At 38.4% G+C, this 14254-nt stretch overlaps 1 protein-coding gene across 1 annotated transcript in view; it reads right to left on the reverse strand.

The window, feature by feature from the left end:
- LOC136866853 (dynein axonemal heavy chain 1) overlaps positions 1-14254 on the reverse strand; it is a 1878455-nt gene that overhangs the window by 20095 nt on the left and 1844106 nt on the right. Inside the window, exons 37-38 of the mRNA XM_068226864.1 lie at positions 13871-14052; positions 81-210 (exon numbers count right to left, since the gene is read on the reverse strand). Coding sequence (XP_068082965.1) covers positions 81-210; positions 13871-14052 — 312 coding nt within the window. The remainder of the gene's footprint in view (positions 1-80; positions 211-13870; positions 14053-14254) is intronic.

Consider the following 14254-nt stretch of genomic DNA (forward strand, 5'->3'; position numbering starts at 1 on the left):
ATCTTTGAAAACCGTGGAAGTTCTTGGTGGGACATACGGTAAAACCAATAATATTATTATTACATTTATGTTTCACTCACCAGTGTACAGTTCTTTTGGCCTGGATTCTGAAAGTACTCTTAACTCAGTACTCCAGCGAGCTCCTTCAAGGAAGAGACCATAGATACAGCATCCATCAGCTGGCCTTTCTCTTGGAGGTGCATCTAGAACCTTTAACAAAATAGAGAACTAACTCAAAAGGCAATGCATATGATTACATATTTTTAAAATTAATATTGTTAGTGCTATGTTAGAGCATACTGAGAATGAGCATAATGCAATCTATGGAATGGGGAAATAATAATAACAACAATAACAATAACAATAACAATAACAATAACAATAACAATAACAATAAGCCGATAACATTGGCTGAGTTGACATCTGCTTGCACTACAACAGTAATTAATTAGTTTACTGCACTACAATGGCATTTATGTACACTCATTAATTGGCTAACAGCTAATGCAGTCACGACTATGGTACTGCACTGTTTCACTGATCACAATTACAAGTGATAACAACATTCACAAAAAAAAAAAAAGGCAATGCATGCCTGAATTTCTCTCTCCTTGCTCAAATTTCAAAGCATAACAATGTTTAAATAGTCAGTATAAGGAATTCATTGTTTTGTAAAATGTTTTGGAATTAATCTCTAACAAAAATAATTAAGGTAAGACGTGGTGGGAAAAGCCTAGGTACATTGTAAAGTGGTTGGCAATGTTGTTGAGGGCTCCACCGGGCAGCACTTACACCCGCCTGCACTCTTCCTTCACCTGACAAGCCAATATCGTCCTTTCAGGCTCCTCCTGAACCCCACACTCTTGCTAAGTCTAGGGATCTACTGAGGGCTCGTCTGCCACTGTCTGAGTGCCTGAAGACTAAAGAGAAAACATTGTATTTGCTGGACAGCAGCCAGGGTCTGAATGCCTTTGTCATTTCCTATCTGTGTCAGTGCGACGTAAAGCAAATAGCAACAAAAACAATTATTACAGGATCAGATAAAGCTTTGCCTACTCTAATTCTCTAAGATCTGTTGTAACTGAATAGCACACCACATAAGTTTGACTTCACTACATTTGCCCATCTGTTCCTGTAATCAGTTACAGAATGAAATAACGTTAAATGTTTCATGCATGAACCGCCACTTGTGCACACTGTAGTTTTTTTCTGAAATCTTGAGGTGTCTGAAATCATAAACTCGGAAGTGATCAATTTGTTCACTGGTTGCACTTTTCTTTTACTTTAACTCTGTGGATCAGTGGTACAAAGCCAATCTTCAGATTATATGATCACGGGTTTGAACCCAGCGGGAGTAGATTTTTGTAGGGTGCAAGAAAGTCCATTTGGCATTCCAAGTCATATGATATTAGCACGTGAAAGTTCTTTGGTTATCCATTTGGTGTTTACCCAACAAAATTACATTAAACTCAGCCATACATCACACAAGGGGGCTGCCTAATCCAGGCGGTAAACATGTGCTTGGCTCACCTGCAAGGATGTGGGTTTAATTTCCAGTCAGGAATCCGAAAACTTTAAGAAACAAGATTTCCACTTCTAGAGTGGGACATGACCCTGGGTTTCTCTTAGCCTACACCAAAAGTGAGTACCTGGTTAAATTTTGGGGTCAAAGGCTGTCAAGCAAACTGCTTTGTCTCAAACAGTGTTGTTGTTAAGACGGTGGAAGACTTCCAGTCCTCCAAGGGCTTTCATGGCTTGTACAGAGATGGCTTTGCATAGATCTGTTTCTCTGTCATTTGGTAGAGTAAAAGAGAATGTCAAAATTGGCACACGTCCAGTCTAGACATCATCATCAAACCGTCTTCAGTTTCCCGGGTGCGGTGCAAGAGCGCTATCCACTTATGTCCATGGAAGTACACTTCTTCTTCATCAATTCACATAATTCCACTCCTCTTCCTTGCAGATCATATTTGGAAGATCCATTGTGTCCTTGGTCTGCCCCTAGGTCGCTTTCCCTCCAGATCTTTGTCAACAATTTTCGCGCTACTCTCTTCAGATCCATCCTCTTCAAGTGACCAAACCATCTCAATCTTGATGCTGCTAGAATTTCAATGAGTGGTTTCACTTGGATGTCTTCACGATCTTCTGGTTTTCTGCAGCACTGACCTTAGAAATTTCATCTGCAGCCTGGAGTCTGCCGTTATACCTTCTGTTGATGGTGCAAGTTTGCAGACCGTATGTTGTTATTGGTACAAAGTAGGCCTGATACAAAGTTTTCTTAGATATTAAAGGAATTTGGCTGTCCCAGAGGAGGTACAAATGAGCTACTATTTGAATCCTATTGGTGATTTCATCACAGCAACGGCCATCTCGAGTTACAATGCTGCCAGGGTATTGGAACTGATCAACTTCTGCTACCTTCTTTCCATCCAGCATAATATTCATACTTCCTCTTTGCCTGCTAATCTTCATGGCTACCGTCTTTGTAGGGCTAATTTTTAGGCCCAAATCCTTAAATTGGTTGTTCCAGGCATGTAGTTTCTGCTGTACTTCATCCTCTGTGCAACCCCAAATCACCACATCATCTGCGAAAGCCAGTGCCTTGAAATTAGTCCCGACACACTGTTGTTTAACTCTCATTATGATTTTGTCTATTACAGAGATGAATAGCAGTGGCGACAATGCAGTGCCTTGTTGCATTCCCTTAGAAGTAACAAACCAATCTGAATATCTGCTCTCTATTTGGACACTACTCTGACAATGGGTATACAGCATTTACACTTTAGTCTAGATAGCACCAAACCAAAATGCCTGCGCATGGTAGTTTAGGCCATGCAATTATTTTTATTTTCATCTTCATCATCATCATCATCATCATCATTGTTTTTTTTTTTTTTGCTAGGGGCTTTACGTCGCACCGACACAGATATCATCATCATTGTTACTTTTGAGTGTCCTCAAGTGTGGTCATGCATATGCATGCAGTTATTATTTGATTCTTTGAATATTTATAAATTATTACAAATTTCAACATGACTTGTAAAGAAAAAGAAGATCAAAATGGTTTAAGACAAAGAGAGGTGTTCAGCAGGGCAGTTCGCTTTCCCCGTTATTCATTACACTGGGCAAATTGGCCATGCGGTTAGGGGCGCGCGGCTGTGAGCTTGCATCCGGGAGATAGTCGGTTCGAATCCCACTGTCAGCAGCCCTGAATATGGTTTTCTGTGGTTTCCCATTTTCATACCAGGCAAAAGCCCGTGCCTTGAAATCAGTCCTGACACACTGTTGTTTCACTCTCTTTATGATTTTGTCCATTACAGAGATGAATAGCAGTGGCAACAATGCAATGCCTTGTTGCATTCTGTTAGAATGAGGCTGTACATTAATTAAGGCCACAGTCGCTTCTTTCCAACTCCTAGGCCTTTCCTATCCTATCATCACCATAAGATCTATCTGTGTCAGTGTGATGTAAAGCCACTAGCAAAAAAAATAAAAATAAAAATTGACACAATAATGAAAGAAATCAAGGAAGTAGAAATTGAAGATCTCAATGCTTTTGTTTTTGCTGATGACATCGCCACTTTGGGAGAGAGACTGAAATGGAAGTTCAGAGGAGACTGGATTACTGGAATACAAAATTTAAAGAATTCAAGTTGACTGTGAGTAAGAGCAAGTCAGTGGTACTGCAGATGAGCAGGATTTCCACGCCTTGTAACATCATATTGGAGGGAGAGAAGGTTGAAAATGTGAAATGTTTCAATTATCTGTGTAGTGTCATATCATGTGATGGAAGTGCCAAACTAGAAGTATTAAACACAGGACCAAAAGGATCCAGCTTCTTCCACCAAGTACAAAACCTAATATGGGACAAGGGAGCCTCTCTAGGAGCTAAACAGACAATGTATAATACCTATCTTCTGCCAATCATGATGTATGGTCTGGTGTCCTGTGTCAAAAATAAGAGAGAAGTGAGTCAAATGCAAGCATGTGAAATGAAGTTCCTTAGGTCAGCTCTACAAAAAACGAAGTCAAGAATGAATATGTAAGGAGAGACCTGCAGGTGAACTTGACCGTGGAGGAAAGGATAGGTGCTGCAAGATTGAAGTGGTTAGGTCATGTGAAGCGAATGCACACAACTCGAACTCCATGCCAGTATCTGGAGATGGAGGTGCCCGAAAGAAAACCTATTGGACAGCCTAGAAAGAGATGGACAGACCAGGTTAATGAAGAACTCAAGAGGAGAGGACTAACAAGGGATGCAGTGGAGAGGGAAAGACTTTACCAGGACAGAATTCAGTGGAGGCATATCGTTCACAAAGTTCCTGCCAGGCTTGCTGGAAGGAAATCCTAATGATGATGATGATGATGATTGTAAATAATTTTTTAAGTTGTTCACTGTTTGCAACTTCCATTCAGTTTCTTTCACTTTGATCTCTGTGGATCAGTGGTAGAGTGCTGACCTTCAGATCGCATGATCATGGGTTCGAACCAGGCAGGAGCGGATTTTTGAAGGGTACAAGAAAGTCCATTCGGCACTCCATGGTGTATGATATCGGCATGCGAAAGTTCTCTGGTTATCCATTTGGTAACTTTCTGTAAACTTTCTGAATAAGCGCAAATCAAGATATAAATATTCATAATATTGTTTGAATATTTGTTATAGGTAAGTATGCAAGATATCTTGGTGTGAATTTTAATGATAAAATTGTGCTGGATGAGCATTCTGTGATTAGCACATCGCATAGAAATCTAGCCAAACTGGTTAACTTACTATACTTGAAACTCAACCATAAGATTTTCATAATTATTCAATTATTTAGCGTGGTCTTATTACTCAACTACAATGTGCACCTTTTTGTAAAATCAGATCCTGGTTTTTACCAGTGGCGTCTGGTGCAGAAAATCAGTTGTGTGCTGTAACCAATTCCCCGTGCAAAAATAAAAATATTTAGAAACATATGCGGTTTTCAAGAGGCTCTCCACTGAGATTTCATACTGAACAAACATGCCAACAACCTCAACACATATATACATTCCTCATACAAAACTAATTAAACACACAATAATACCTTCAATCGGAAAACATTTATGAACTCAGAAACACTTGTTGTGAGCACGCAGAAACAGAACTTCGCAACGTTATAAAAATCATTGAAATAAAATCAGCAACATCGTAATGCAAAATTGCATGTTATGTTGTTATAGTGAAATTTATATCCCCCTCTGTAGTGTAACGGTTAGTGTTATTAGCTGACGTGTGTGGGGGCCCTGGTTCGATTCCCGGTACTGCCAGAAATTTAAGAAAGGCAGGAGGGCTGGTCTGTGGTTGAAATGGTACATGCAGCTCACCTACATTGGGGGTGTGCCTGAAAAGAGCTGCACCACCTCAGGATGAGGACACGAGTTTACATAGTGAAATTTATAAACTAGACATTTGTAATTAAAGGACATCACAATATCATGTCCTTATTTTGACAACATAAAAAGTACATTTTTTATGGTTCATCGATTTACAAATGTGCCTATGGAATAGGCAAGTTGGGAGTATTAAAAGACCTGTAGCTGATGGCTTTCTCTACAGTATTTAGTTTACCGTTTGCTTTGAGCGATCCACTCTTAAATACTACCGCTGAGTCACCTCCCACGTTCTCATTTCGGTCGAAATGCTGGTGTGATCAGTGCTGCCTCTGTGTGGTCGAACGAAGATTCGCTGTGAAGTGATGTCTTGGCTGTTCTTTCCACAGCCTACCGAAGAAGTTATGCATGCATGCACAAAAGGAAGAGTTCCTGCTTTGTTGCAAGAGGCTTAGAAATTCTCGCTGAGCCACGCTGAGCTGTGATCTGCACAGCCAGCACCCGGCGTGGAGCGCACGACTTTCGTGGTTGTGAGGAGAGTTGAATGATTTGTTATTCTTTGGCTGGCATCTTTTTCATTGCACTGTATTTGATTGTAGATAATATTATCAAAGTAATTTATTTTTCAAACAGACAATGTGCTGCAGCACTTCAGCACATAAGGTACGGCTGGCCCTGGTTTTTACAAGATATTGCTAAGATTATCAAATGAGCCACCAAGGAAATAACTGGATTTCTACATGACTGTCCCATTGGTATGCTGCATGCACCCAACTTATTTCATGGTCTAGACTGATGAGAGCTAACTGTGAATCATACATTAACACTTTAACAATTGTGATCACTTTATGAAAGACAGTGAGTCTGAGAAAAACTTACTGTTTTCCATATTAAATATCACATATGATATCAGTTTCTTTCTTTCATACTGATGAGTCTACAATTCACAATAGAGGGTTGGATGTTACCACCTAATCAGTACTCTATACATTCACAAATACGAAGGGAGTTCAATATATAATGCAACACATTTTTTTTCTAAAAGCAGGTTGGTTTAATTGAGGATTCAAATTCACCATGTTATTCCCCAATCCTTTTGCTACAATACCCTATTTTTCAACATAATCTCCATTCAATGTTATGGTCCATATTGAACTGAGATTGCAATTAAATTAAAAGTATATTGTGGTTCCACCAATTCAATACAGGAAAACTTACTAATGCAAGGTTACATTATAAGTCAATCACAATTGGGACCGGTTTCGACCTCTAGTCAGGGACATCTTCAGCCTGTCATTTAAAAGGTAAAGGTACAAGGTAAAAATTCACTGGCAAATAACAAGAGTGTGTAGAGAACATGAAATTTTTCAACTGACAGAAGTTCAAAATCGTATTGAAAGATGCACTAGGTATTCAAAGGTCTTTTAAATTTTTCAAAAGGTGCAAGGTGAAAAATTCACTAGCAAATAAAAGATGTAGAAAACATAAACTTTTTCACAAGACGAAAGTTCAATATCACATAAAAGAGATGCACTGGGTATTCAAAGTTCTTATAAATCTTGATGTGGAGATAAATAACTATCTCGATGTTGGATCTTGTAGTCATATGTTTTATAGATTAAGAAACGAATAGCCAGTTGTTATTGTTTTAACGTAGAAAAGTTTAAGTTAAGCACCAGCGAGAAGAGAAATAAGTGCAGAATTGGAAACAATTGAGTATCACAGAAGATGACTGAAAGTATCATTGAATGAATGTTCAAAGAGTTCATATGGTGGGGAAGTGGTCAATCTGAAGGTCAAGTTTTCTAATTCTCAATTCAATGCGGAAATAAATACATTTATGGAAAGTAAAAATCAATTTATAAGGTGGGTAGGAGTAAAAGGGTATGAGAAAATATAATATAAAATTTCATATTATAAAGAGTGAAGTGCCGTGTGGGATAATATTTGGAGATGGGTAGAAAAAGGAGGGGATAAAAGAAGATAGTAGATTTGAAACAGAGGTAAAAAAAGGAAGTAAGGGGAGTGGATCTAAGTTGGGTGAGGTGGTTGAGGTAATTGGGGCAAAAGACATGGATAAGAACTATGTAAAATGTGGATAATTGTATTTGGGTTTAAAGAAAAAGCGTTTTCTTTAAAATGAAAATAAGGAAGTTGAAAATAATATTTGGTTTTTCTGAAATGTTGTTTAAATTGAAATTGGGATTGAAGTATTGGTGGAGATGGATGAAACAATTTTTGGTTATTTATTTATTTATTTATTCACGAAGCACAAGATGCAGCTACACTGAGCAAATTTCACTTGCACTGTCAACAGACTATTTAACAAACGTAAACTTTCATAATAAAATATAACAAACATAACAAAATGTAACAAGATCAGGTACACATCCTACTAATAACTGTCCAAATCGAAAACCATGAGAATGTCCATGTTCATAGCCAAGTCGTCGTGGGTCAAGATGGCGGTATAATCCCTTCACATCAACTTATCTTTAAGATACTATTTACACACCTCTCAAATACACTTTTATTTGATGCTATATCAAGCTCTTGTCTCCTATTAATATTGTTATAGAATGTTGAGAGGCGGATTAGGAAAGATCGTTGAAGTATTGAGTGCTGAGTGTGGGGAATGTGGAGAAGAACCTAATAGGTTGAAAGTCGGTTTCGATTACAATGCGGTCGTGAAAATTCAATATTCATTGAGTTGGCCCTCAACGGGCAACTTAAACACACTCTACAGTGTGATGGTAGTAGTACCAGACCTGTAGCTCAGATCCTTTCCAACAGAACAAAGATGGCCTAGGCCACCATAGCTCAATTGGTAGAGCAACCGATGCAAAATCGGGAGGTTGTGTGTTTGGATCCCACTGGTGTCTGGTTGGCCAATTTTGTTCTGTACTTAACATCTCTTCAACACGTCCTAAATGTACGTAACACGACCTAATAGGTTGAAAGTCGGTTTCAATTTTGAGTATTTATTCAAGTTATTTTCAATTATGGGGAATAATTTTGAGGTTTGAATATTGGGGTATGTATTGATGATGTCAAAAGAATATAGAGAATGATTCGGTTGGATGTTGAAATTCTTTAGTTTTTCTATTAAATCTGTGGTGTTTTCGATGGATTTGTTAGATAAAAATTTATAGTTTTTCCTTAAAAGTCTTTGGATGAACTTGGATATATTGTACAAAGGAGTGGGTCTGTAATTGATTATTGGGCGATTGGGAATGTTGGCTTTATGAATCTTCGGGAGGGCTTTAGTCGTGGGCAGACCTGGGTTCATGTTTAAAAGTTTTGTTTTTTCTTGATCGGTGAAGAGATAAGAAGTATATTTTTAAAAGTTTAAGTAAACATTGAGTTCTCCGAGTGGTGTCTTTTTTAATTACTGAAAAAAGTATTATTGTTAAAGAAGTCTTTTGTTTTTGTGACTTATTCAGATCTATCTATTATGACAGTTGTGTTGCTTTTATCAGATTTGGTGATGATAAGGTCATTATCATTAATTTTCTTTTTAAATTCCAAGGTACGTTTATGATCAGTAATTAGGTCCTTGTTGATATTATCATTGGGGGGGATGTTTTAGTTTTTATTAGCAAAAATCTTGTCAAGCTTTCTTTTTATGACAATCCTTAGTTCGTCTTGTTGTTCTGAAAGCATTTTATTGTTGCCTACTTCAGATTTGATTACTAAGCTGGTGACAACATAAACTGATTTTTACTTTCCATAAATGTCTTTATTTCCGCATTGAATTGAGAATTAGAACAACTTGACCTTCAGATTGACCACTTCCCCACCATATGAACTCTTTGAACATTCATTTAATGATACTTTCAGTCATCTTCTGTGATACTCAATTGTTTCCAATTCTGCACTTATTTCTCTTCTCACTGATGCTTAACTTAAACTTTTCTACGTTAAAACAATAAGAACCGGCTATTCATTTCTTAATCTATAAAACATATGACTACAAGATCCAACATCGAGATAGTTATTTATCTCCACATCAAGATTTATAAGAACTTTGAATACCCAGTGCATCTCTTTTATGCGATATTGAACTTTCGTCTTGTGAAAAAGTTTGTTTTCTACATCTTTTATTTGCTAGTGAATTTTTCACCTTGCACCTTTTGAAAAATTTAAAAGAACTTTAAATACCTAGTGCATATTTCTTATACAATTTTGAACTTTCGTCAGTTGTTATTTGCCAGTGAATTTTTACCTTGCATCTTTACCTTTTGAACGACAGGCTGAAGATGACCCTGACTAGAGGTTGAAACCGGTCTCAATTGTGATTGGCTTATAATGTAACCTTGCATTAATAAGTTTTCCTGTATTGAATTGGTGGAACCACAATATATTTTTATTTTATTTGTAATCACTTGACTGGTCGATGTTGGAACCAACGTCGTGCAGCATCGATAACTTCCCCATCATCTACTTAGTGCTTCCTGCAGAGTGCATCCTTAATTGGGCCAAACAGATGGAAGGCGCAAGATCTGGGCTGTTGGGTGGATGAGGAAGAACTGTCCTGATCAGACAGATTTGCTCGACCTTATTGTGATGATGAAACATGCCTCGCCCTGCGACTCACTGTGCTTTTGTCGACTGCCAGGTCTCCATAGACATTCTGCAAGTACCTATGAATATCTGTGATGCCCTGGTTTTCCGCCAAAATAAAGTTAATAACTGCTCTCTCTTTTGTATGCACCTCCGTTACAGATGCCATTTTGAAGGCTAGTTATAGCGCTGCTACCTATCGGAAAGTAATGAAACTCTACGAGATGAAGCAGAAATATTCAAAGATGTCCCAAATTTCTCCAATTTTTTAAAACCGAAACTGGCCGAGAAATAAAATGTGTTGCCGTATATATTAAATGCTCCTTGTATATGCGCAGTATTTGTATTTTAAAATACATTGTAGTACTAGTTTCAGCCTTACAGGCCATCTTCACCTGGTTATATTATGATACTAATGTGTAAACTAGCACGGTTCACTGCTGTCAAATATCACTATTCTAAACTTAACCATAAGATTAGAGAGAGATCTAACTCCGGATGATGAGGTAGACAAGGAAAGAAAGTTCTTTAATGAATTGTGCATGCCCTACCTATGTGAGCACTGCAACATACAGCAGGACACATGGTGATAGTGGGTTTACTCCTTGGACGCAGGGATGGCATCTCTAAATTCATATGGAATCACCTAAAGGATATTGGGATTATCCTAAACTCTTTACAGAGTGTGGTCATAGGAATTATCAAAGATTCACTCAACATTATTTGATAAGGTAATCAGCTATGTGGGAAATGACACTGAAAGTTGATCTAAATTTACCAAAGGTTAACTGGGATGGTAATGCGAATGACAGAAAGCATTACCAACAAATTGTAAATAAGTTATCAGAGAAGGGCAGCTGAATCAGAAAGTGATGGAACCAGGTAGAGGGAACAATATTGTAGATGTGGTGCTGATAAAACCAAATGAGCTCTATAGAGAAACTGAAGTGATAAATGGTATAAGTGATCAAAAAGCTGCTTTCTTTATATTTAAAAATAAATTTGAAGGTATGTATTGAAATGGATAGATGTGTTAACATAACACAATAGACCTGATACCTGGCATCAGACCCCCCTCCCCCCTACTGTGACAGGTTTATGAGGGATTTCTTCTTGCAACAACTACCGGCATATTGAGCGGTTCTCTTTCAGAACTTTTGTTCCTTCCTTCCGCTAATTGCGGGCAGGAACCAGTTGGGCTTAGATTAGATTTACGGCTTTATGGTCTCAAGGTTCTTTATACATCACTATCCTCCTATATCAAATGTCAGATGGTCGCCTAACCACAAGCAAAAGTAAGAGGACACCAGAGTGAAAATCAATAAATTTCAATATGTAGAAATTATCAGCAAAATTATCTGCACTGTCATACAGTTTGTATCCGCCAAGACATTAACTTTGCAGATATCTGTGGAGAAATCCAGGGCTCTACCTATGGGATGGATTTAAGGCAATTGTTGCGGAATGTGAAAAAAGGTATGTACCTTTAAAGGTGGTAAGAAATGGCAAAGATCTAATATATTATAGCCGAGAAACAAAGGGATTAGGGAGGAAGTGCAGGTTGGAAGGAAATAGAGTTAGGAAAGTTTGAGGAAGTAGGGAGAAATTGAAGGTATTTACCAGGAAATTAAATTTTCCCTAGGCTCAGTATAGACCACCTATCTCATAGAGAAAGGTGGAGTGTGACGTACCGATACCGGTGCTCCCATTGGAGCTCCTCTGTCAGTCTGTAATGCGAGTAGTCTGTTGTATGTTTGAACAGTTAATTTGTTATCCAGTAAAGGTAATTAGTATGCAGTATTAGAAATTTATAAAAGTGTAAGTATTGGTCACCCATCCAATGGATGACCACGCCAATGTTGCTTAACTGTTGTATTGGTGTGCCTGTGTTGTTTGAGTGTGCAATTAGGTATGCTGTGTTTTAATGTTTATTGTATGTGTCCAGGGAAATTTATATCATTCAGTGACATGACTAGCACAGCATTTTTCGGATACAATGTGGCTCGCCCTATATGGTAGACCATTCAGGGCTTGCCTAGCATGATGTTGCTTTTGGAGATTTGCAACGCTGCACTGTATATTATGGTCGCAACTTGTTATTTTAGTAAGTAAATAAAAGAACAAGTATCTGCGGATGTTAAATTTAGAATATCAGCATCTTTTGTATTGCAGTTTGTGGCACTCTGCCTCAACTGTGCCTGAGTTCCAGTGCTTTGAAGGCTTTACGTGAGGGTAGGAAGTGAGAACATTGGTTTTTCTTGGCGAGAATTCTTGGAGGTTGGGGATTTATGTGATAATCAGTTGTCTGGTGGGCATACTGGGGTGTGGAGGCTGGTTTTGGGCCGAAAGTAGTTTGAGAAGAAGAATGTTGAGTAGGGTGGAGATGTCTTGGCTGGGCTGGGTGGTAAGATCGGGGGCAGAGGAACCGGGGTTCGAGGGTGGCGAGATAGTGAGATTTAAGATTGGGGGCAATTTGTTGTGTGGGGATAAGTGTTGAGCGTGTCTGTAATGTGTTTAACTGCCTTTTTTAGAAAGGGGCATCCAGGGAATGAGGCGGCATGGCTGCCTTGGGAGTTAGCGCACCTCGCTTGGTCTCATGGCACCTTACAATCAGTGTGATGGTGAGGACTGCCACATCTGTTGCAGCGGGTGGGCTCCAAGCACGTAGCTGTGGAATGGTTTAGCTTAAGACAGTTAAAACACTGTGTTACGAGTGTGGGTCTAGGGTGGGTGCAGGTTCGTGTTTCTGTTGTGGTGTTGCATGTTGGTGTTTTGTTAGACTTGTGAGCAGGTTTCTTACACCTGCTCTTAGTCTGGGTGTACTTGTTTTGTGTGTCCGTGCTCGGTTGTGGGACTGATGAGGTCCCATCCAGGAAATTCAATTTAGGAAAGAAGTCAGCTAAGGATAACATGACAGCAAGCATAACTGGCTCTGAATTTTAGTGAAAAATGGAAAGGGATGTATACGTACTTTAAGGTAGAAATGGGTTCCAGGAAAGACCTTTTGGGAATTATAACCAAGGGGAGTTTGTATGCGAGGATTTACAGAAGGCAGAAGTATTCGGTCAGCATGTAAAGATATAAGGATAATGCCCAAGTAGCAGAGGTGACTATTACTAGCAAAGTAATGACATTGACCTATGATAACAAATATATTATTTTATAAAAAGATCCAAATATTGGAAGCTAGGAAACCAGCTGGAATTGATAACACTTCTGGGCATAAACTAAATGCTATGGATTGGAATATAGTACCATATCTGAAGTACATATTGGATTACTGTTTGCATGAACGACCAATACCAAATGAATGGGGAGTTGTGAGATGGACAGCAGACCATGATGTGATGGTAAATGGGCTGTAAAGTAAGGTTGTAGTTTCACCAAGAGGTAAAGTCCTCTCAGTTTTATTTACTGTGTTGATAGGATGACAGTAACTACAGCAATTTTTTGCTTTACATCGCACTGACACAGATAGGCCTTATGGCGACAATAGGGTAGGAAATGGTTCGGAGTGGGAAGGAAGCAACCGTGGCTTTAGTTAAGGTGCAGCCTGGCATTTTCCTGGCGGGAAAATGGGAAACCACAGAAAACCATCTTCAAGGCTGCTGACATTGGGGTTCAAACCCACTATCTCCCGAATGCAAACTCACAGCTACACACCCCTAACCTCATGGCCAAGTAGCTCGATCATCCTTAATGTGCCAATAAATGTACCTAAATAAGTCTCTTGCATTTTACTTCTTTGATGTTAACCAACTCTGTCAGGTCTGAACCCTGCAAACTTTAGCACAGAAATGAAATGACGTACCAAATCTACCATTCAGTCATGAATATGTGAGATAATCAAAGTACATTAAAACATTTATTCAGATTGTTTCTACTGTATAGTACTTTTTCTTGAAAGGAATTCAAATTTATAATTTTACTATAATTAGACGAAGGATTTTACCTGAAATCCAAAATCTATAGAGTCTATAGAGATAATATATTTGCGAGCAAAGTTCTGTAATGTTCCAGTTAGGAAAGCTTGAGGAAAGTAGAAACCAGATATCCAGAATACAGTAGGAATTCCTTTATCAATCCAGCCATTCAGGAATGCTATCCTGTCTTTCAAATCCTTCACCCAGGCACCTGAAATATTCAAGAAATTATTCAATATAAATCATCAATAGTCCTTTTATTGAATTTAAATATTTTCTTTGAAAATATATACTTGATATTCAAATAATATACTAGTAGAATCAGCTGTCTCTATCAATATTTTGTTCTGCAGTCCAACAAACATGTGAGATTGACATGAGGTTGATATTTCTCTGCTAACATCCCATATGGT

This window comes from Anabrus simplex, chromosome 3 (genome assembly GCF_040414725.1).
Source record: "Anabrus simplex isolate iqAnaSimp1 chromosome 3, ASM4041472v1, whole genome shotgun sequence".
Classification (NCBI taxonomy): domain Eukaryota; kingdom Metazoa; phylum Arthropoda; class Insecta; order Orthoptera; family Tettigoniidae; genus Anabrus; species Anabrus simplex.